The 24,133-nt window shown below is 41.4% G+C and overlaps 1 protein-coding gene across 1 annotated transcript in view; it reads left to right on the forward strand.

Moving 5' to 3' along the window:
* The window catches only part of LOC135105781 (beta-1 adrenergic receptor-like), a 141,419-nt gene that overhangs the window by 82,758 nt on the left and 34,528 nt on the right, over nucleotides 1–24,133 (forward strand). The window contains exon 3 of the mRNA XM_064014259.1: nucleotides 22,740–22,979. Within this exon, the coding sequence (XP_063870329.1) occupies nucleotides 22,740–22,979 (240 nt within the window). The remainder of the gene's footprint in view (nucleotides 1–22,739; nucleotides 22,980–24,133) is intronic.

Raw genomic sequence — 24,133 nt, forward strand, 5'->3', positions numbered from 1 at the left:
TCTCTCTCTCTCTCTCTCTCTCTCTCTCTCTCTCTCTCTCTCTCTTTGCCTCTCTTTGCCTCTCTCTCTCTCTCTCTCTCTCTCTCTCTCTCTCTCTCTCTCTCTCTCTCTCTCTCTCTCTCTCTCTCTTTGCCTCTCTTTGCCTCTCTCTCTCTCTCTCTCTCTCTCTCTCTCTCTCTCTCTCTCTCTCTCTCTCTCTCTCTCTCTCTCTCTCTCTCTCTCTCTCTCTCTCTCTCTCTCTCTCTCTCTCTCTCTCTCTCTCTCTCTCTCTCTCTCTCTCTCTCTCTCTCTCTCTCTCTCTCTCTCTCTTTTCTTTGCCTCTTCTCTCTCTCTCTCTCTCTCTCTCTCTCTCTCTCTCTCTCTCTCTCTCTCTCTCTCTCTCTCTCTCTCTCTCTCTCTCTCTCTCTCTCTACAAACGACGTTACTGACGACTGTGGTTCCTTCAAAGCAAGTACCTCAAAGGATTAAAATCTAGTTGCTTGAAAATTCTTGCATTATTCTGTTTGATGTAACTCTTTGTCTGAGACAGTTATTTGTGGATGATGTTTTCTTGCCTAAAGATGACAACTCTACAAGGATCATTGACGTGTGTGTGTGTGTGTGTGTGTGTGTGTGTGTGTCCCCTTTTTCGCTATGAATGACAGACAAGTAAACAATTTTTTTCTTTACATATTTTATTTTGCAGCTGTTTTTCATAAAAATATTCAACGATATTTGAGCGTTCATTACCTTCTGAATTCAATAGAGTGGATGTTTCTAAATCGTTCCAAACCCTGAGTGTTTATTAAACCCAGCACAGGGTAATGAAAGGCTTCAGCCGTGTCTCTTGGCATATATTACTTTCACATCAGTTCCATGTATTATAATTTCATGGCGTGTCAAACTGTTATGAAAAGTTCAGTGCGCGCAATAATGTTTGCAAGCCAGTAACGGGAGAGAAAGCAACACAACTTCCGGGTATTAATGTAAATATGAAAGTCTAATGAAGTGTCACCAGAGGTCCTCTGTTTATATGTAACGCTGGAAAATAATCCACTGCAATTCCTTACCTGTCATATACTCTGGTCTCTGCAACATACGTGTATGTTGTCTTGGATAGGGATGTGATTCTTTTCAGTACTAAGCCTTTCATTGGTATATGATGATTTTACTCATAATAAAGTCTTTTAAACTTTTTTGTACTATTATATCTTAGTTCTATGGCCTTAACCGACTTTTAAACAGCTTTGTACTCAAGCTTGAGTAGATCTGTAGCCCAGAACTATTTTTTTTTTTTTTTTACTATAGTCTCATAATTCTACAGTACGGGGCAAAATCAACTTCTTATTTTCTCATTTTTTCTTTGCTGTTGTTAACATTTTTTACATTGCTTTGAATGTGTAAAAAAAAAAAAAAAAAAAAAACTATTGAAGGATTCATGTTTGATTCTGAGTAAGAAATTTTAATAGCCTACCTGTCAGGTGGTGACCCAAGATAAATCTCATGTGACGCCGAACACGTTTAGAACACAGAATTTTTGATTTGGTAACGACTTTGTAAAGATTCACACGTTCTACGTCCAGATGAAAGAAATTGTATAATAGATGGGTTACTGTAGTTACGTTTCAGTACCATTAGGAAAAAAAAAAGAGTGTGTATGGCGTTCTGATCTCCAATAGAAATGGGTTATCAATAAGACTTTAGATGAGATTTCATAGTCTTATGGTCCGTGATACGTCTGGCATCTGTTTTAAACTACTTTAAATACACTATTGTGGAAGTTACTGGCGTTTGCAAAGGTAGTTTCATGGCTATAGTGATAGTTTAACAAGGATGTGTTATGAAAAGGGAAAAAAACATCCATAATTAGCTAACCACTCATCTCTGTGGTCTTATTATCCTAACGAGAAAACAATGTGTTTCAGAACAATGGCGTATGCCGTATAAATGGTGTCGTATGACTTCAGTTTTGTGGCGCTTTTAGAGTCAGTCAGTCAGTCAGTCGTAGTTAATGATGAACCTGTTCGGCAGAAACCTACAAATCCACTAAACTATTACCTTGATGTGGTCAGCTCTGTTCGGAAAAACAAAAATAGAGAAAACGGATGAGTCTGAACAGCACTCAAACGTTTCAATATCTTATCTTTTTCTACTTATAACAGCTCTAATGAAAAGTTTTTTATGGTTTTCGAGGGGGTTTGCATGAAACAGGTGATACTTTAACAAGGATTCTGCGTTATTGATAGGGAAAACAACTTGACAAATAGTTTCTGTGCACAATGAAAAACAATCATAACGAGAGGGCAAAGTGTTTCAAATTACAGGCCCGCGTCACACGTCAGAATCGAGGACTGTATTCAAGCACTGGATTCTTTTCTGAACTTTCTCCAGGAAATAATAACAGTTTAACACTTCATTATTTTACTCATCAGAAATGAAGCTACAGGCAATAAACTGTAGGAAATTCTCTATTATCCACGAATTTTGCTGTCAGTCTCGTCTTACTTTTCAAAACTGCACTATCGTATTTTAGCAAGTTAAATCGCTAGATGTGAAAAGGTTAGGCGATGTTATGTCAGCCGAATCATTAGGGAAATTAGATTATATTCATATCTCTTTAGTCGCTGATAGACGGTAGGGAAACGGCGAAGGTACAAAGGGGTCCCTAGAAACCAAGAATAAACCCTTATCTCCATTATCTGCGCACACTCCCCCCACACCACCTGAGAAGATATTCCATTAAGGCGTGATCCGGTATTCCTGTTCCCCGTGGAATGCTCTCTCTCTCTCTCTCTCTCTCTCTCTCTCTCTCTCTCTCTCTCTCTCTCTCTCTCTCTCTCTCTCTCTCTCTCTCTCTCTCTCTCGTCAAAATATAGATGAAAAGTAACTCTCAGTAACAGATTTTAAACGTGTTAACGAAGCGACGTGGAATAAATAAATAAATAGATAAATATATGTTCACCATTATGCCAGTCAAGAGGAAGGGATAATGTAGTCTTCAGTAATCCGGGTCTCTGGTCTCGTTACTAAATCATCCCCTCTGCATAAATAACGACAGGTAGCGGCTCTTCAGTGTATTCCCGGTGGTCATTCTTAATTTACCGGCGCAACTTTTGAAGGGACTTTGGCTCGCGGGAGATTACCAAAGTATATAGACTTACGTACATGCAGGTTTTCTTCTACGCGTGAAGGAGGCCGGACAGGGGCAGAGAGAGGGGCAGTAAAGATGAGAAGAAATTGCGTCGAGTTACACGTCTACCTCAAAAAGCAAAACAGGATACGATTTTCAAGGCGGAGGTTTAGTCCCGGAGGTGTCTTGACACACTTTTGAAACAGTTCCAGCCCTAGGAAGGGAATTAACAGAAACAAGAAGAGAATTCCAGAGTTAACTAATGAAAGGGGTGAAAAAGCAATTAGTGAGATGGACACCATAGGGGTGAGACTAAGTGGAAAGTCTTGTGCATAGAGGTGGTGGTGTTGGCAGTAGGGATAAAAGAGCAGTAATCATGGAAATAACTGTAAAAAAAAAAAAAGATTGCAAGAAATGAAACCGCGTCTGAGTCTATATATCTTATGTTCTGTTAGGTTAGGTTAAGTTAGGTTTATAGACAGGTATATATAGCTAAAAAAAAATTTTGAGATCACAACTCATCACCTCTAGAGGAAGTAAGGCCTTTACCACGTCTTGCTTCAAGAGCACCATTGAAACTAAAAAGTCTATATACTTTGTAATATTTTGTCAGGTGAAGTAAGGCTAGGTTTATAGACACGTATAGTAGTCAATTTTTTTTTTTATTTTTTTATTACCACTTACCTCGAAAAGAAATGAAGCTCCAACCACTTTATGTTTTAAGAATGCAATTGAAACTAAGAATGAAACACAGTAAAGGATTCCTAATAGTGTGAATGAAAGCAACACTAGTACTATGAAGAATGGTGTACGTGCATACTTCCTGGCACTGTATAGAAAATATAACAGAATGAGAGGGACAAGAGGCTCAAGGCTACAGCTATTTGGGCCAAGGGCAGGCTCGTGTAGTGTCTCCTGGAGAGGGGCGAAGACAAACGAGGAGGTATTTCCAATGATGGGAACACAACAGTTAATTAAAACTATCAGACAGCGACTGATGACATTTTTGGGGGACAGGAGAACGTGTGATGTGAAGAGTGGAGCGCTGTTGTTTGTTTAAAAATGTTAAAGAAAAGCGTGAGGGAGGAGAAGAGCTACAGAAGGGAAGTACCGTGCATGAACTGATTGGTATGGCTTTTGTAGAGAGAGAGAGAGAGAGAGAGAGAGAGAGAGAGAGAGAGAGAGAGAGAGAGAGTTTGCAATACATGTTCACCACTGTTTAACTGCAGTAAAGTAATGGAGTGTGAAAATTGTGTTTGCTTACTTAAGTATTTTAAAATTTTTTGCTAAGAATTCACATCTTAAGCAAAAAATGAGAAAAAAATAAATAAATATAGAGTCCGCAGGCGAAAAGTTTGCGAAAGCCGGCATAAAGATAAAAAGAAATTCTGAATTCTGAATATGAATGTTTGAAATGGAAAAACCGGTAGACGAGAGTTCACTGAAAGTCGAATCAGTATGATAATTTCCACAGCTTGCTCAGACTTTTCGGATGTTCTAAATACTTTATGCCGGGAGCGATTTCACGATTGCTTTTCCCACTAACCGAACTCCGAAAAAGGAACCCATTGCTTGAATTTAGTGAAGCGGAGCAGCACAGTGTAGCTACATACAGTTATCAGGAGGCGAACGCAGCTGTATTATGTTTTCTGACTCAACAAAACATTTCGATTTTTAGAACATAAGAACATAAGAAAATAAGGGAAGCTGCAGGAAGCCATCAGGCCTACACGCGGCAGTCTCTATATGAAAAATATTTACCTACTCGTATATCCACCTATCATTTCCATCCATAAATTTGTTTAATCTTTTTTTTTAAATCTTCCTAATGACTCAGCACTAACAACCTGATTAATGAGTTCATTCCATTCATCTCACACGAATATATCACATGTGATGCAGTTTATTTATTCAAGCTTCACGGAAAAAAAATATAATATATATATATATATATATATATATATATATATATATATATATATATATATATATATATATATATATATATATATATATATATATATATATATATATATATATATACTGATCAATAAATAAACAGAAATTAATGTAAATAATAAATAGTTTACGGTTCTTATTTTACATTATTAGTAGATTGTTTACTTTATCATAACCATCCTCGTAAGGGCCAACATGTCTACTGCCAATTATTCTTCCTTTGTGTTATTTTATGTTTGTCCTCGTTAAAGAAGAAAGCACTTAGTACTCGGGAACATATTACGGGAATGTAGCTTTAGCATGTACTTTTCGTTACATGAAAGGGAGACCAGCTAAGTGATACGAAAAGCGTACAAGAAAAGAAACAATTTAAAATCTTATCTTAGTGCCACTCCCTGAAAATTAGCATGGAAAGCTATGAAAATACTGGATAATGTAGTTTAGTTGATTAGATACTCGTGTCTCACTTGCGAATAAATCAAGGAGAAAAATTTAATTCCCTTTAGTGCCACTCCCTGGAAGTTTGCAAGGAAGGAATGTAGAGTCCTAAAGATGTAAGTCCTAATCATTTTGAGTAATTGAGTTTTGGGGAATGTCTCGATTCTCAAAGGAATGTAAAGGCGGAGCAAAGAGCAGCAGACCTGTTGACCTTTACGAGGATGCATGTGATAAGCAGCATTGACCTTAAGTAAGAAATGAGAAACAGTAAAGGGGAAAGTTCCTCTCTTACTTATAATTAACCTTTACACTGCGATATGCAACAGTTCCCAGGACTAGAGGCAGTGAACCAAATCTTTGTAAGTACATACAAGAAAGAAAAAAAGTGTTAAAGAGATAGATTTTTACAATGTCTAACCAGTTTAAAAAGGTTTAGAGGCCGCTTTAGAACAAAAGGAAGTCTGAGAGTGCTTTGCACTCTCAGATAGGATAGGAATTAAGAAACTACCATACTGAATTGAATCACGAAAAAAGTAAAAAAGAGAGTGCCACACGACGGGACATTAGAAAATACGGGAAACCCTAATAAACCAGTAGGTCGCCACATGGCATTCCCTGTATAAAGCATACCTGTCTGTAACCACCAGCAGAGTTTCCAATTGACCCGGCACTAAAAACATCATTAGTACATTTATGCCAGTCATCTGCCACTCTAAGAACCAATTTCTTCCTATATATATATATATATATATATATATATATATATATATATATATATATATATATATATATATATATATATATATATATATATATATATATATATATATATATATATATATTTTTTTTTTTTTTTTTAAATCTAACTTTATCAAGCTTGAACCCGTTTCTTGTAGTCCTATCCTAGTTACTTTTAGTTCTATCATGGCTACTTTTAGTCCTATGCTGATTAATTTGAAATATTCCGTTACTTCCAGTTCTATCCTCGATAGTTCTAGTCATGTTTGATTTCTTCTGGTCATGCTCTGTTATTTCTTGTCTTATCCTGATTACTTGCAACCATAAACTTTTATATCTAGCCCTATCTGGACCTATTCTGATTGCTTCGAGCCCTATCCTCTTACTTCTAGACCTATCCTGATGAACTCAAACATGACCTACGATATCCAAAAGAAAACGATGATTATAGAACGGATTAAAACCTGATGATGCCCTGAAACGAGACCACCACGAATTCTCCGGCCTGTCCTCACTCGAGTATCGGATTTCGTGATGAATGAAATGATTCTGTGCACCAAAAGAAAAAAAAATCTTTGCCGGGAAGGTTGTGACGTAGATTTACTTGTTATTGATCCGAGTGACCAATATCGGTGACTTCTTCCGCCAGGCTTTGTCGCTGAGAAAAGTCCTGCCCTTTCCTGATGAGATTAAGTGCTCCGATTGTAATAAAAGCCCAAGCTAGAGGAGGTATAATAGAAGAATAATGAAGAGAACAGGGAGGAGAACAGGAAGAACGAATTTTGAAAAATGTTAAAATGTGAAGTAAACTGTGGAGTATCTCTCTCTCTCTCTCTCTCTCTCTCTCTCTCTCTCTCTCTCTCTCTCTCTCTCTCTCTCTCTCTCTCTCTCTCTCTCATTTCATTACATCAACAACAATGAAAGTCTCACCTGAATACCTATAAATCAGATTATACTAAGTTCCTGCACTTCTTTACGCGCTTTGCAAAATAACGAGAACGTCTAAAATCTTGTTTCCTCGGAAAGACTCGCAGCCTCCGTCAAAAGGCTTCGTTGTTCGCGTGTAGTGGCAGGATTCTCTGGGAAGCGAGGAGAAATAAATCTTGTGGCTTTGAGTCCTGAGAGGCGAATATAGACGTGAAGACAGCCAAGATCGATTCTGATGACGTAAAACAGACAGCACGAACGTAGCTGATCGAGCGCCAATGTCTGGCTGGCGTTTGACAGTCTGTTTGTGTTAGTGTGCATACAGGTGCAATCAATCCCTCTGGCACACACACATACACACACACACACACACACACACACACACACACACACACACACACACACACACACACACACACACACACACACACGCACACAAACACGTTATTTTTAATTTAATTGCTTTTTTTTTATTTATTTGATTTTTTTGTGCCACATTTTAGGCCGCCATGTACTTTGCTGTGTGGTAACTGCTGTGCAGACGTTCACTCACACTTTCATGCTGCAGAGATACAGCTGTTGATGGTACTGCTAATGGTTATAGTGGTTTACAAATTGCATTCAGTATTTCCCTTACACCCAGAAAGGCGTCAACAAGAAGATAACATTTCACGCCACTTGAAAAATTACTAACTCAAACAGATGAACTAAATATTTAATATTAGATGGTCGTAACTTGGTTGTGCACACTCCCCTTCCAGTATCATGACTTGCCTGCAACTTTTACATTTTGTGTTTGCATTTTCTTTCTTTACACACACACACACACACACACACACACACACACACACACACACACATGATAAATGTTAAGTATTTCCCTACCCCCTCTGTACATTTTCAGTTTGTTAACTGCCTAAAGAATAAACCGTTTATTATTATTGTTATTATTATTACACACACACACACACACACACACACACACACACACACACACACACACACACACACACACACACACACACACACACACACCTCTCTCTTCTCTCTCTCTCTCTCTCTCTCTCTCTCTCTCTCTCTCTCTCTCTCTCTCTCTCTCTCTCTCTCTCTCTCTCTTTAACAACAACAACAACAACAACAACAACAACAACAACAAATCTTAACACAGTACCAGTTGTTCCACTATTGTCCTTAGATCAGTATAGTAATTTGAAATACATATATAAAAAAAAAAGGCCGTTCAAGGATTGCTTCAATAACAGGGCCATTCCAAGGTGTGTTTTGAAAAAGTTGCTGAATTACGTTCACAACAATGGTGGACGAGGTAACCAGGAAATCACGTCACTGCCTGAACAAGTCATGAATGTGGTGAGGGTATTTTCCATCGTGGCGAGAATATTTCCCATCGCCAAATATCGCGAGGCCAGACGGAGGGAGACTGGTCGGCGGGCTGGGTGAGGTGAGATGAGGCGAGGTGAGGTGAGTGCGTGGTTGCAGGGGAGCGCCACCCTCAAGCTCCTATACCCTTTAGGCGGCCTGGCCACACCTGGGTAAACGCGGCGCCGCTGGAAAAGCTCGCGTTCCTTTCCCCGCATCTTGTGTGCGCTGAGAGGGATCTATGCATTCACACGTAAATATTCTGAATTCTTTAGCTGCCACAGTGAAAATATAAGATTTGTTAGTTAAGTAACTACATGCTTTCACTTTAGGAAAATTAGAACAACAGGCACCCAAATGTTTGAGCTACTCGCTAATTCCTTTCCTAGTCGTGGTATCTTGAAAATTCATTCTCAGTTTGCTTTACAATATTTAATTTAACTTGATTAGTAAAAAAAATTTCAACAGGAACTAAAATGTTTGAACTACTCGATAATTCCTTTTCTAGCCGTGGTATCTTGAAAATTATACTGCAGCCTTGTGCCACAGTATTATATTTAGTATGAAGCGATACCAAAGCAGTCAAGAGATTAACAGAATGAGGACTCGTACAGTATCATTAACAGGAACATTTGAACATTTGAACATTTCTTTACTGTATTGCCTAGTTACAGAATGGTGTAATGATAAACATAAAATATAGGCCAATATTTCTAATAAGGAAAAGCTTTTAGGGCATATGGAAACTAACAGCACCAGGAGGACTGTAAAGAGTGATGCAAAATAGTGAAGCAATTAGCTAGTTTGGTGGTGATGGCAGAGCACCGGGCGCACGACAGAGGGAGTCACATGGCCACCGGGGAGGTCTAGGAATGCAGGAGTGATCGACGTTGCCTACAAGTGAATTATTTTAGAGCAATAAAGGCTGGTCAAGAATTTAATTAAATATAGTATCCCTCCCATGATGACCTTCACCTTGCAGCCTCGGCGCGCCAAATGAAGGTTGAACACGGCACGCGCGGCATTAAGGAATCAGTTCAAGGTGAAATTAGTTCTCTGTAAGATGCTCCTGGATTACTTTCGAGGTTACCGTGCTCCCCTTATGTGCTGTACGTTATTCCCTGATGGCTACTAAAAGACGGCTGTGTTATTGTGAAAAGAAAATCTGGGTTGCTTAAAAAAGAATATTCACATTGTTTTTTAAATATAGAAAATGCTGTAGAATCGTGAAGCTCTGGCAGAATCTCCACATTTGTACAGAACTTTTATGGGCACTGTCGACGTGAACAGTGAGTGACCTAAGGCATTTCCTTCTGACTTACATAATCACTCCAGACTAACACACCGTCTACCCGAGTGGAGGTTGATTCAGCTGCAGTCGTGACAGGAACATTCTCTCTCTCTCTCTCTCTCTCTCTCTCTCTCTCTCTCTCTCTCTCTCTCTCTCTCGTATAGTCAGCCACTATCTGGTATCTGAACGAGGTGCGGCGGTGGCAAAGTGGCCGGTCAGCATCGCCTCATCAATAATATTCCAGCCGTCCAACATCCTGGCTGGTGATCATAAACTGGCACTTGCCGATATCAATAGAATAATTAATGTGCCTGGGAAATAAAACATTGGGAACAATTTATAGAAACGCTAATCTTTAGTCCTCGGTGTGCAGTATGACGTGCACGTACAGTCACCAGAAACATCTCCCGATGAGGAAACCTATCAGGAAGATATCAATTACAAATGTTATTCCATCCGTAATGTGTGAGATTTTCCAAATGCAAAGGAAACTGTTCTTGGTTTAATTATAAAATCATGAAGTCGCTTCTGCCGAGGCAGGTTATATAAATGTATGAAAAACGCTGAATCTACCACTCAACTATACGAGTTCAGACGACTAGGGGAAGAATGCAAAGAAAATATTGCAGCATAAAGGAAATGTAGAGAGAGAGAGAGAGAGAGAGAGAGAGAGAGAGAGAGAGAGAGAGAGAGAGAGAGAGAGAGAGAGAGAGAGAGAGATCGTCAGTGAACCTATTATGGTTTATAATTACATGAGGTATCGTTAACTATTTTACATCCCATTTGAGGCAAGGTGATGGAGCTGTCAGCCATGCGATATCCATTGTCATTCACAAACTATCACATTAACGTTACAAGTGTACATACTTACACAAGCTGAAATTAGTCCTCGCTAATTAATGCATAAGAATATTTCATTTAACACGAGGAAGCAGTGGCCTTTGATCAACGCTTGGACGTGTTATTGTGCCGGCTTACCTAACCACATATTAACTGTCAACTAGACAACCAAAACAAAGGAGTTTCACTGCTAAGCGGGAGGTGATGAAGAAATAATGAGTTCGTGATTTCGGTAGTTTACTTAAAAATAATAAATAAATAAAAAAAGAATACATAAAAATATAAATCAATTGCTTAAAGTTGGGAAGGAAGCTCAAATCACCAAGGCCGAGAAACGATGACCCTGCCTAATTATTCCCTACCCCCCTCTGGATGGCGACCAGAAGAGGAAGGAACTAAACCTAGCTAATCTAACCTAACAGGAGATAAGGAACCCGGTTGTGCTCAGCTGCATATTGGTGAATGGTGGTGGTGGAGGGGAGTGTTGAGTCCGTGCTGAGGGTTCTGGTGTCAAAAAAGATGGCGATGACCGTTAACCCAACAGAGAGGAGTCCAGTGCCCTCAAGAGGCGGCGGTGGTATTTCAGGCCGCGTACGGGAAGAAAGGTGCCACTGTAGCTGCCACTCCGATGTTTTTTTTTCGCCACTAGACATACCTTGGTAAAAGATGGTTCGTCACTCCTGTCCGCTTGCCTGGCGTCACGACCAGTTACGGTGTTTACGTCCTTCGTGTCCGCTCACCGTGCCCGGAGGATTGAGGAGCACTGGGGTAACCACGTACATTTTACTGAAGGTAGGAGCGAGGAGGTCTGTAAGCAGGAGCCATGGCCCAAAAACGACGAGGGACTCAACACAAGGCCCTGCGTCACGTCCCCCTTTCCCCCTCCGCTTGACTTGGCTTCCCGCGATTGGCTGTTTCTTCCATTCGGAACTTTTTATTTGTGCCTCTGTGACCCCTTCTTTTTTACTAATATACATATCCTAAATCCTCCTCGGGCTGGTTTTGGGAACAGTATCACAGATAACCCTTACATGGGGTTAAATATTTCACTTGGTAACGAATCAGGGCCGTAAAGCGCGTGTGAATTTAAAAGCAGGAAAGTGGAATGGAATTGGGGAGATTTTCGGAGGAACTAATGGATCTCCCCCCAAAAAAGCGATACAGTATCAAGACGCGAGTTTCCTGTCTGAACCTGGCCATTTTTCAAGCCATCACCGAGTGGCCGAAAAAACACCCACGCGCCTCTTAGCAACCCTAACTTTCAAGGTGGTTTCATCGAGGAGCTCTGATGCTGGCACTAGCCTCTGCAAAAGCGTCACTCTAAGAAATCTGCCTGCATCACCACACACAGGGCCGACCAACTAGCGTGCTAGCACAAAACATAAAGAGCCTAAGTAATGTCTAAGTCTTACAGAAGAGTTGCAGCAAAAATGTCTACCGGCACTGTAGGCCAGGAACATAACATAGCAAACATACCTATCTATCATTTAAACTTTTTTTATTATTACTTCTGCGAATGTGATGGTAATTGACTTTCCCCGTGGAAGAGGCTTCGTCCTTTGATAACAAGCATGAGTGACGTGAAGGCCAATAAAAGCGATAGCAATGACCACTGCCACGGGTGTAATTACATCATCGTAATTGCAAATGCGATGGACTAGGAATTCGGCTGGAAAAGCGAATAGACGCGGCTGAGACATGTGGCGGGCGGTGAAGTGGTTCGGCGTCATCGGAAAGCAGTCAATCCATTTTGGCCAGCGGATAGAACAGCAGCGATAACAAGACCGGACAAGCAGGCAAGTAGGAAGTAGGAAACCAAAGCAGGACAAGAAACAGGGAACGGAGATCATGACCGGCGGATGACTGAGATGGTGCCTCGGGTGGGTGGCTCGTGGTGAACCTGTACGCTGACAACCTTGATAACGGGTAGGCGAGCAGCAGGACAGCCAGTCGAGCAGGACAGGCAGTTGACAGAGCAGCTGGCGCAGAACAGGCAGTGAAGAGAAAACTGTGCAAAAGAGGAGTCAACAGGAAACAGTCAGCTGAGAACAGGCACTTAACAGCCCACTGGGAACAGGCGGTTAAATAGAAACAGTCAGCGCAGATTAGGCAGTTAACAGATAATGGGGGACTTTCCGGACTATCTACTCTCCATGTGTGGGTAGGCAGGGGAGGTGGTGCCTTGTGAGACAAGCATATTCGCTTTGGGTGAAGGATGCGCCAAGAAAGTTGATGAAATCAAATGTGTTTGTAGGAATTTGCAAGAAACATAAAAATAAATAAATAAAATAAAACAAAATAAATAAAATAAAATAAAATGCATATAAAAATTACATTTGGGGTCTACATACTCAAGATATATAAAAGTGTACAGCCCACTGCTGGTGTTGCCAGTTTTCACCAGGCAGAATAATAGCAAACTAAAACAATCACCAGACAAAATCCACACAGTACCAGGATGCCACCATATTGTTCATCAGTGTTCTTCGTATGATGGTCACAGATCTCCGCTCGATAACGAATAGAAGAAACGATGTCTGATCACTGTGAGAAGAGAAATGGCTCCCAGTACGGACAAGTGTCGTGTGTAAGGATCACTTCATGATTAAAGACATCATCAATGGTGAGCTCATTGTTATTCTCCATCTATTTCATGAAATGTTAGTGCATCACCCTAAGCTGAGTTGGCTCAGCAAACGAAGGTTAGATGTTACTGGTGTCGCTGTTAATTGTGTGGCGATAGTTGGCATCTACCTGAAGCGGAAGTAAACATCTTTACAAACTTTAGTACAAGCAGACGTTAGATATCATACATATTTTCATTTATCATGAAAGTAACTTGTTTTCTATGTGTATTTTACTTTCATCAAGTTCCTTGGCGTATCCTTTACCCAAAGCGAATATATTTGTCTCACACATCGTACAGTACCAAAGTACATAGAATCCGTCTATGGAAGTCATCAAGTCATACACTTTGCAAACTGATTTTCTTCATTTGCATAATTCCGTTAAGTAATGCTGTTATATGTAAGAGATGTCTAGTGAAACACATCATAGTGGGCATAGTTTTATTCTCGGAAAATTTACTAATACAGAAAGCTTTTCAAATTGAAGAAAAACCATAAAACATATTATACCACCTACGTAGCATGGCGGCCGGCCCAGGAAAGTTCCCTATTGTCAGCACAGAAGAAGTCAATAACAAATAGAAGAGGCTGTCAGGTGCAAATAAAATGGGGGAGGGGCGGTAGGGCTGGTAATTAGCAGCTAGCAGGAGGCATGAGGAAATGAGGCGATGGCTGGGTGGTGAGCCTGCTTGATGAGAAATAGAAGCCAGTCATGATAGAAACACATGCTGAAGTCTTGGCATATCTCCTGGAGACGAGGACACCACTAGCAGCCACTTTGCTGAATGGCCAGGGTGTCTGAATGCAGCGCCGCGGCCCTCGTGTGGCTTTATTCAAGGCGACAAGGAGCGCCAAGGCGGAAGCACGGCTGTTGGTGGAGTGGCCACCTGAGGTTTCCAGTGAAGGCGGGAAGTGTACCACCAAGAATTCATACAACGGTGTTCTCCCACGTGCATGTTATCAGTAAAATTGCATCCATTAGATACAAATGTGAACGTATTTTCTAAAAACTACCAAGGGCCTCCTGAACAGAGAAACAGAAAAATATAAGGCCAAGGCCAGATCAAAATCAGTTCCAAAATAATGGAAAAAATAACGAGGTACTTAGCGCCTCTGGACTGAATGAATCATAAAGACAAGGCAGAATTTTTTGTCTATTAGAAGACAATCAACTAAATCACAAATTCTTTCCTACAAGTTTCATTGCCTCATAACTCAAACAAAACACATCGTGCGTCCTATCTTTCTGAGTAAATTATCTTTATTCATGGCGGAATCAGATGGCAAGCAAGCGAGCATGAGCACCGCGGCAAGGCTCAGCTTATCCCTTTATTACGATGTCTAGCAGTTCAGGCAGAGTTAGTGTGTCAGGGGAATTGTTAGATCCTGAGCGAGGTACTCAATGAATGTTTTCCCTCGCCGGGTTTTACATGTGCTGCGTGTACCCTGATTTAAGAAGCAACACAACTGGGATGCGTGTCTCCTTTACATTTAAACTTTCTTCTTTGTTTACTTTTTTGTAGGCAATATTTACTTTCTTTTTTCTCTTTCTTCCGGCTGTGGCCCCATGTACCCATCCTCTCAAGGTGATGACTCATGAAAGTCCCTGGCAAGGATTAAAGGAAGTCACAGGCCGCCATCGATAGTTGGTCACCGCGGCACTGGTTGCTAGGGACCAGTGGTCTGCCAGGACCAGCTTCTAAATCTAAAGGCCTCTGTGGCCGTGTTTGCGAGGGAGAACCTACAAGGCGCCCGGCACATTTTACTATTGAGGGAACTTTAGTTTGTAGAGAGGAGAGAGAGAGAGAGAGAGAGAGAGAGAGAGAGAGAGAGAGAGAGAGAGAGAGAGAGAGAGAGAGAGAGAGAGAGGAGAGAGAGAGAGAGAGAGAGAGAGATTTGATTTGATTTGATCAATTTATTATGCCCAATGGGCGCAGACAAGTACAAAATTAATGGAATACATTATAGCCTAGTGAAAACATAAGATAGGGTTTCATGATGAACATTGACAAAACAGTATTAAATCAAGTGCATACTATGTTACATGGGAGACAACAGGTATCCATCTGCTAACACACACACACACACACACACACACACACACACACATAAATAAATAAAGAAACAGTGCATATTTAGTATTCATCAAAGTGTGGATATTGTACAAGAATTTCATCGAGAGTGTCTTAACAACATGTTTTGCAAAGAGTAATCAAAGTTTGGCCCTGCTACACCTGATGTCTAACAATGGGATATTCTAAGCAATAGCGATTGAACAGTGTTGGCTGCCGGAAGGTCGTACAGTCTGGATGAAGTGTGATGAGGTACATCCAGAGAGAGAGAGAGAGAGAGAGAGAGAGAGGAGAGAGGAGAGAGAGAGAGAGAGAGAGAGAGAGAGAGAGAGAGAGAGAGAGAGAATGTAAGGCTCGCTTATTGTATCTGTGTACGTACACCAAAAAAAAAAAAAAAAAAATACAGCCAAGTTTGGAGCAATAATGTCCAGCTGGAATTTTAAAGCCTCGCAAAGTCGGCAGTTAGTGCATATCTCGGGGAGTTAAGGGAGTTGAGACACGGACCGCCCCATGCTGCTGCGGTGTGTCTGTGCGGGACTGGCCGGGTACTGTCTCAGGCTGCCTGTGTGCGTTTTGTCCTGTTTGATTCAAGAGGGGAGGATTTGTATGTTACAGGGTCTGAATAGAGCTGTACCAGTGGGCTGCATGAGGCTGTTCTGGGCAGTGGGTGAAGTTACCGACGGAGGTTAAGGAGTTGACAGTGACGTGATCAGGGTAGTTTCAATAGGCTGGAAAGGCTATTCTGAGTGGTTAGCTGTACGTTAGCTATATATTATGTTTTGGCGAGTCAGATGGAATGCTCTGAGAACTTATCCTCGAATTCTGGATTATCACTGTGCCTTTTTTCTTTGGTGACTGACACCTTTGTGGGCCGATTTTTTCCCTCTCTCCCTTTTGTTGCTCCAGGTGAGTGTCCTTCTTATATAAAATGAGAAAAATTATTCCTGATAGATAGAAGGGCTACTGTGGGGAACTTATTCAGGAGGACGGGGCGTGGCTGCACTAGGTGAGAGGTCGAGACTGCTCATCAGGTGGGTGTGAATACTGGAAGTGGGTCAGTCTCTGGGATGCTTGCCGCGCCATGACCTGCGCTAGTGTGTCAAAGGTGTGCACGGGGAATTCCACAGGAATGTGGGAGATCAAGCTATGAAGGATGTGGGGAGCAGGTGGGGCAGGTACCCCCTGAGCTCGGCAGCCTCTGGAGGGAGGTGGTGCCGTTCTGGGATTGACTGAAACTGACAGCTAATTTGGCGGGAAGTCCCTGTAGGGCTTTCGAAATGAAACTTCCGCAGAACAGTTGAAGCCGTTATTTTGCACTTAATGACGTCTTGCTCATTGTGATAACCTCTTCCTGAGAGGAGGTCTGGATGGAGTGCTTGGCTGCTCCTTGTTACCCTAAAATTCCCATGATGACGCAGTTGTCTGGCTCAGATCCTTCATTTTCGTCAACAATGAGAAGACCAATTAGTGCTTGTCAGGCTCTTCTGATAAGTCTGTGGCAGCCCGGATGAATCCATGAGAGAGAGAGAGAGAGAGAGAGAGAGAGAGAGAGAGAGAGAGAGAGAGAGAGAGAGAGAGAGAGAGAGAAAGGAGTATGTGAACACTGTGTTCAATATATCATGCCGTCCTTGTTCCGCTCACCGCACATCGCATTCACGTACGAGTACATGTTACGTATTACACAAACCACGTATGTCTTGTCTTATACTAAACATTTTTCATGTAAGCAATAATAAACAAGACGCTTATTTATAAGAGGTATAAGATGTGCGGGACGCCTAGCCCGCCTCACATTACATTCTCCACGGCCTTGCCTTGGGACCTGGCCCAGCCTCTGGCCGCCTCGGCTACCACCACGTGGGAGTGAGGTCAACCCTCATCCCTTTGTCTCCGGACACCAGCCCCGGCCGTGACCTGGGCCGGAGCAGCAACCACCCCAGCATGGCACTTAGCAGCATCGGCAGTCACTGTCCTGCCAGCCTCGGGCAAGGACGCACGGCTCCTGGCGACTTCACTTTATTTACTTTGTACAGTTTATTTTATTAATGTATCAACTTGACTGCCTTACGACTGTATTTCTTTGGCCACCAGCTCAACACACTACAAGAAGAAGCAGAATTACCTAGTACAAAGGTCAATAATAAGATATCCGTTTATCCTGGAAAGCTGCGAAGTATCCTGATTTTCCAGTGTAGACCGGAGTGTGGAAAGATACACTGAGTCCTTGGTGGCAGCAGATGTCGTCGCGTAGAATTATTATATCCTTGTGAGCAGCAGGCAGCCCTGGGATGGGAACGAGAAAGTGAAGGGTGGATGGAGGAGCGGAGGAGAGACATCAAGGAGAGTTAGAAGTGGAGAAAAAACTAAGAACACTAATGAGGTACGAAAAAAGAAAAGAGGAAAAAACACACGAACTCCTGGACTGTGAAGGGAAGCAGAACAACTTCCTGCATCATCAGGAATAACGACACTCACAATCCCAGCAACTCACAAACGCAGAAGGAAACCATGTGTTCAGGACACATACGAGTGGCACCCACAGACCTGCCAGCTGAACAGTGACCAAGGGAAGGAAGGGATGCGCCTTATCTCACCTTGGGAATCAGCAATAATGCCGCGCCCGTTGGCACCCCTGCTACTTATCCTTCCATTACTGCGTCCCCGTTATTAATGATTGGTGGGGAGAAAGGACGTGAAATTAGAGGAGAGGATAATGGCCGCTACGCAGACGGTGCAGCTCCGCAAGAGGAAGGTGAAGGCACTGGTGACCTTGGCCGAGTGTGCGGAGGAAGATAGTGGTGGTTCATGTCTGCCTTCTGCTGCAGATGTGTAAGGTAGACACGAGGCGGATTTGTAGCTTTGTGTTAAGGAATGACTCAAGGTGACATGGACAGCTTGAGTTACATAACACATAATACCCATTGGAAGAGACTAATTATGATGCTTATAATAAGAAGGATTTCTGTTGATGGGGATATTATGAACAGTGATGCTATTAGTTTGTCTTGAGCTGCTTCTCTCTCTCTCTCTCTCTCTCTCTCTCTCTCTCTCTCTCTCTCTCTCTCTCTCTCTCTCTCTCTCTCTCTCTCTCTCTCTCTCTCTCTCTCTCTCGCCTGTTCTCTGTCAATTATGATGCAAGCGAGACGGATGCTCCAAGTCCTCGAGAAGTTGTTAGTGTTGCAGGGATAACGAGCAGGGTAGCTTTTTAAAATGAAATCTGCGCGACTCTCCACCGTGTAGTAGGTGCAAGACGAGGCGGCGAGGAGAAGCGCGGCGAGAAATTATGCCAGAAGGGATGAGCTAGGGAGGATGAAGCAGGAAGAGAGACGAGGGAGAGAATGATAAGACAGGGAGGATGAAGTAGATAGGAATGAGGGATAGGGAAGTAAAGGGAAGATAGAGATCAGGCAAGGAGAGATAATGGATGAGGGGGGGGAAGGATGAGTTAGAGAAGAATGAGGTAGGAGAAGATGGGGCAAGAAACGATTAGAAAGGAATAAGGCAAGAAGGAAAGAATGAGACAAGGTGAGGAGAGAAGAATGAAGCAAGTAGTGGTGAAAAGGAAAGAATGAGATAAGAAAGATGAAAGAGAGAAGAATGAACCATATAGGGATAAAGAAGGAAAGAATAAGACAAGAAAGAGTAAAGAAGAGAAAAATAAGACAGGCGAGAACAAAAAAAAAGAAAAAAAAAAAGAGACAGGGAGGCATAAAATGGACACACAGAGGCGTAATGTAGGGAAAATATAATTCGAAATAGAAGCGCTTGAATTAATGAACCAATTAAAGACACGTTGCAAATGAAAGAGAGCTTGAAGAATAGGATCACGGAGACGCACAGGCAGTCAGTAGTCAAGTAACATAACACACTTACTTCTACTGTCTTTTGTGGTTTTCCTTTTAACCCTTTGACTAGTACTTGGTACATTTTTCCTTAATTACTGATCACTCTGAAACATCTTTACTTGTTCTACAGCCACCTCCTATCTTTAAACTGGGTAGAAATTGTAAAATTTATTCCGTTTTAGTCCTCCTCTTTCTTGCAGATGCTTGAAAAGATTTCATGTATTACCTCTGGAGGTATTGTTTCGTATCACAGTCAAAGGGTTAATATTTAGCCCTCTTACTTGCCTACAATCTCCTTAAAGGAGGGATGTCAACCTTTTTGACCCATTTTCTGTCAAAATGGTGAAATGAGATATTTGCTCCAAAAAAAAAATCAACAAATGTTCTGGCAGTATTTCAAAGATAAAGTTTTAATGTTCCGCGGCCATTTTTAAAGCATATAGGGGACATTTAAAGGGACATGTGCTTCGCGGTGGCATCTAAAAAGTCCACTCTGAGGTGTAGGAAACATGCACATTTTCATGTTTTTTCCCCGAATTTTTAAATTTTTATTTTAATTTTATTTATTTATTTATTTATTTATTTTCTATCTTGCGAAACACGGCATCTCTCTGAACAGCTGGCGTCCCCTCACTGCCTCAGGGCCTGGCCTACGCCTACCAGTACCAGTGTCCGTGGGAACTTCCAAGCAAGAGGAAGTGTAGCACATTGCTGTATCGCACTTTTCGAACACTTTTTCTAAACACTTACCCTTGGCCTCATCATGTCAAGAACAAGTGCCTTATTCAAGAAGAGGAAGGAGACCTTTGTCAAGACAAGAGCACGCTGCTGGAAAGATGAAAATCAGCGAGAAACAGACGAAATGCTATTAACACCATCACCTTAGCTCCTCGTTCAAAGTGCTAAAAAGCAGAAGAGGTTTTTCATACACTTATTCGAATTTCCAGACTGCAGTAGCAAAAGGTGAAACACCACCAAGCCATCGAGAGATTGAGATATTCTTCTCCCTCCCACCTGAGCAGCTCGAATTAGTGAAGAGAGTGTATACTCGGCTTACATCAGAAGAAATGATGAAAAGATGTCTGCAGGGACTCACACAGAACCCAAATGAGTCCTTCCACAGCCGCATATGGTTAGACTACCTGAAGCGCCTTAGAGCTACAAAACGAAAGCTCGACTTCGTAGTAGCTGTGGCGACGATGGAATACATTAGTGGTTGTGTCACCAGCAATCTCCATCGTTGTCTCGGCCTGCCATACACCTCCATGCTTCACAAGGGCTTCAAGAAGGAAAACAGGATGGACAGGCCACTAATAAAAAAAAAAAAAAAGAGGAACAAACGTCTCAAGAGAGAACTCGTTTATTAGCCTCAAAAATTCTGTTGGGTTGGAGTGCGGCATCGCGGAGACTCATCTTTGCATCCCGTTTTCTCGAAAACAACTTTTTCGACGTTGCGTTTTAATAACTCCGCTACCTTAATTTATATATATATACATATATATATATATATATATATATATATATATATATATATATATATATATATATATATATATATATATATATATATATATATATATATATATGAATAAAAATAGAAAAAGTTCTGCCACTCTTGAACGTACAGACAGGTTAGTGCTGATTGATTTTGTAGGTCACACACACACACACACACACACACACACACACACACACACACACACATGAGCGTAAATAAACAAAGGAACGCTATAAAAGATACACACACGAATGAACAAAAAAACAAACAAATACACAAACAACAGGCTCACTTAATGGAAATATATGTATAGACTTTAATGAAAACTCTCATGTGAATTTATTTTTGGTTGCATGCTGAGCTTTTATTTATTTATTTATTTTCATGCTCCCTATATTTGTTGACTTTTTTTTCATTTTTTTTTTATTTGTTACGTGGTAAAAGTATTTTTGTAATCCTTCCCCATATATATCGTTTTTCTTTTAATCATTCAACCTCTATTTCCGGAGGTAGAGTGCAAAATGTTACGTCTATTAATGTCTGTTTCCAGTACAAATTATTCGACAATTCTGTCAAAATATTGAGAAAAAAATAGTGTTTCCTGACGGTGATCTAATGTGAATAAAATGCTACTATAGAAATATGTAAGTTAAAGCATGCTCTCTCTCTCTCTCTCTCTCTCTCTCTCTCTCTCCTCTCTCTCTCTCTCTCTCTCTCTCTCTCTCTCTCTCTCTCTCTCTCTCTCTCTCTCTCATAGTTTCCATATTGACATTTTCTTGCACATATATACTCATCATCATCATCGTCGTCATCATCACGATCCTTTATCTCCATCATCATCACCTCCCCACCACTTGAACTGTTTCACATGACAAGCATCAAGATGCGTATCCCGAAACTAAAGTGGCCAACCTTCTTGAACTTCCCTCCTGTATTGGTTCCTTGCCGGGAGGGGCATTTTGACTGGGCCCTTTTGTTCCCACTTCTGTGCATTTGGCAAGACTCCTTACGGCTTAAATAAGAAATAAATAGATAAAAAAAAATCGTAAAAAGATCATCGCTTCTTCCCTGTCCTGCCCACTTATCTTTTTCCATACCAGGCTGCAAAACTTTTCTCCATTCGGTTTGTCTGTCAAAAACTCTAAAATGTTGAAAATTAAAACAAAATAATAATGTGATATGTCTTCTCTGTTTATCTATGTGTGTATGTACGTATTTATTTATTTATACACTCCCTGCAGCTGATCACTACCACTGAAAGAATCAGACAAGGAGTCATCGTAACTTTCAGGGAGTCTTCGTTGTTTTGCGTTGAGTTGCGCTGTGTGAGTCTTGCCTTTTATAGCAGCACTCCCTGGTGTGATGCTCAGCTGTTTTTCTTCACCGTCCATCTATATTTACTTGTTTTTATTCTTTCCTCCTATCTATTTTTGGTCTGGTGTGGGAAGAAAGACGCCAATTAAGAGGTGTAAGCTGCTGTGTTCCTGGATCAAACATTCAGTCTTCAATAGTGAAAGGAAGAAACTCAAGTACTTCCTAAGAACTATCGCTATTCTAGTCAAGCTATCGAATTCCTTTATTTATTTATCTTTTTACTTATAGCATTATTTTTCGGAGCTATGATACTTCTTGTCAAAATGTAATCGTGCTTTTTTGTGTATTTTCTTCTTCATGATGATGATGATTTGTTTCTCTATTGCAGTTGGATTATTTTCCAGAGTTCTAACACGTCCTGTCAAAATATAATCATCCTCATTTTCTTTTTCGCGTCTTTCCTTCTCCATAATGACATATAACTTGATTCATTCTTCCATTGCACTGATTCCTCCTCCATAATCCTAACAAGTCCAGTCAAAATCATCCTCGTCTTTCCTGGGTCTTTCCTTCCGACTCAGTAAAATCCATTCTCATTAATTCTCCCTCTCCTCTTATCTCCCCCACCCTCTTGCGCGCTCCTTTTAATTGAATGACTTCCTTTATACATCCCGGTTGGGCTACAAAAGTCTGTCCACCCGCAGGTTCGTGTTGTCCCTGACCTCTGCCAACTTGGTGTCAACGGTGGTGGTGGTGCCGGTCCACGCTCTCCGCCTGTGGGGCCTCACGCCGCTGTTGACGCCCTCCACTGCAACAGGTGCTGACGGGGACCACGATGTCGGCCGAGGGGACGAGGAGTTCTGGTGGTGTCAAGTGTCCAAGGCGCTCATGGCCCTGGCGGTGGAGGCGGCCATATTCTCCGTCTTGCTAATTGCCGTCGATAGGTGAGTACTGAAAAAAGTGAGGAGAGGGGAAGGGGAAAGTGTGCATAGGTGCTGCTCGTGAGAGTTAACGGGAAGGGAGGTGAAGTTAAGGAAGGCGAAAATATCTAGAAACACAGGAGCTGAGGGGTGACGGATAATAGAATATCCATTATCTTATGATTAAGTTACCAGCCAGCAATGAAAGACAGGTGTAGTTTTGTCTTATAGAACAGAAATAAACGTTTTATTTTCTAAATATTTAAAGGGTGGTGCAAATGACTTCCGCGTGCTGTTTAAAGAGATTAAACACAGTTGAGATATTCTGGGTATAAGAGAGAGAAAAGTGAATAGACTTTTGTGACAAAAACAATGCAATTAGCGACTTTCCTGTCACGGTTATCGCAGTGAAAGATTGAATGATGTGTTTCTGAAAATGAGGCAAACATTTTCGCAGTTATTCCTCCCATGATTATCTTGCTGATATAAATGGCAGCATGATATCAGAGAGAGAGAGAGAGAGGAGAGAGAGAGAGAGAGAGAGAGAGAGAGAGAGAGAGAGAGAGAGAGAGAGAGAGAGAGAGAGAGAGAGAGAGGGGAGAGAGAGAGAGAGAGAGAGAGAGAGATAGCTATTACTTACGTTGTTGTTGCATCTCATTCACTTAATTGGAATAACTTTGCTTTTCGTCAGGGGGGTGGTGAAGAAGGTGAATGGAGCAGGAGGAGGAGAAGAAAAACGTTGAAGGATAGGAAGATGCAAACGTTAAGAAGAGGGAAGGAGTGAAAAGAGGTGAAGAACAAAAATTAGAATCAGACAGAAATGTAAGAAAAGGACTTGGAGGAGACGAGGAGACAGACGGAAAGAAAGAACAGTAGGAGAGAAACGGAAAGAGCGAAGAGGAGGAGGAAGAGACGATAAAGACCAGGACATACAAACTAACATACTTCCACCTGACACATATATAACTAAAAATAACATCATCAGTAAACCCATATTCCTTTACTAACTTGGCGCTTTATAACCTTACCAACAAACTCAACACAAAATCAAGAGTACACCACAGTTTGCATAGACAATAGAACCCAGTCATCGAGGCGCTGAAAGATATTGGTAGAAAAATAAAGAAGAGGAAGAGAGGAGGAGAACACAATGAAGACACGCTGGAGAAGAGGGAAAG

Source organism: Scylla paramamosain, chromosome 12 (assembly GCF_035594125.1).
Source record: "Scylla paramamosain isolate STU-SP2022 chromosome 12, ASM3559412v1, whole genome shotgun sequence".
Classification (NCBI taxonomy): domain Eukaryota; kingdom Metazoa; phylum Arthropoda; class Malacostraca; order Decapoda; family Portunidae; genus Scylla; species Scylla paramamosain.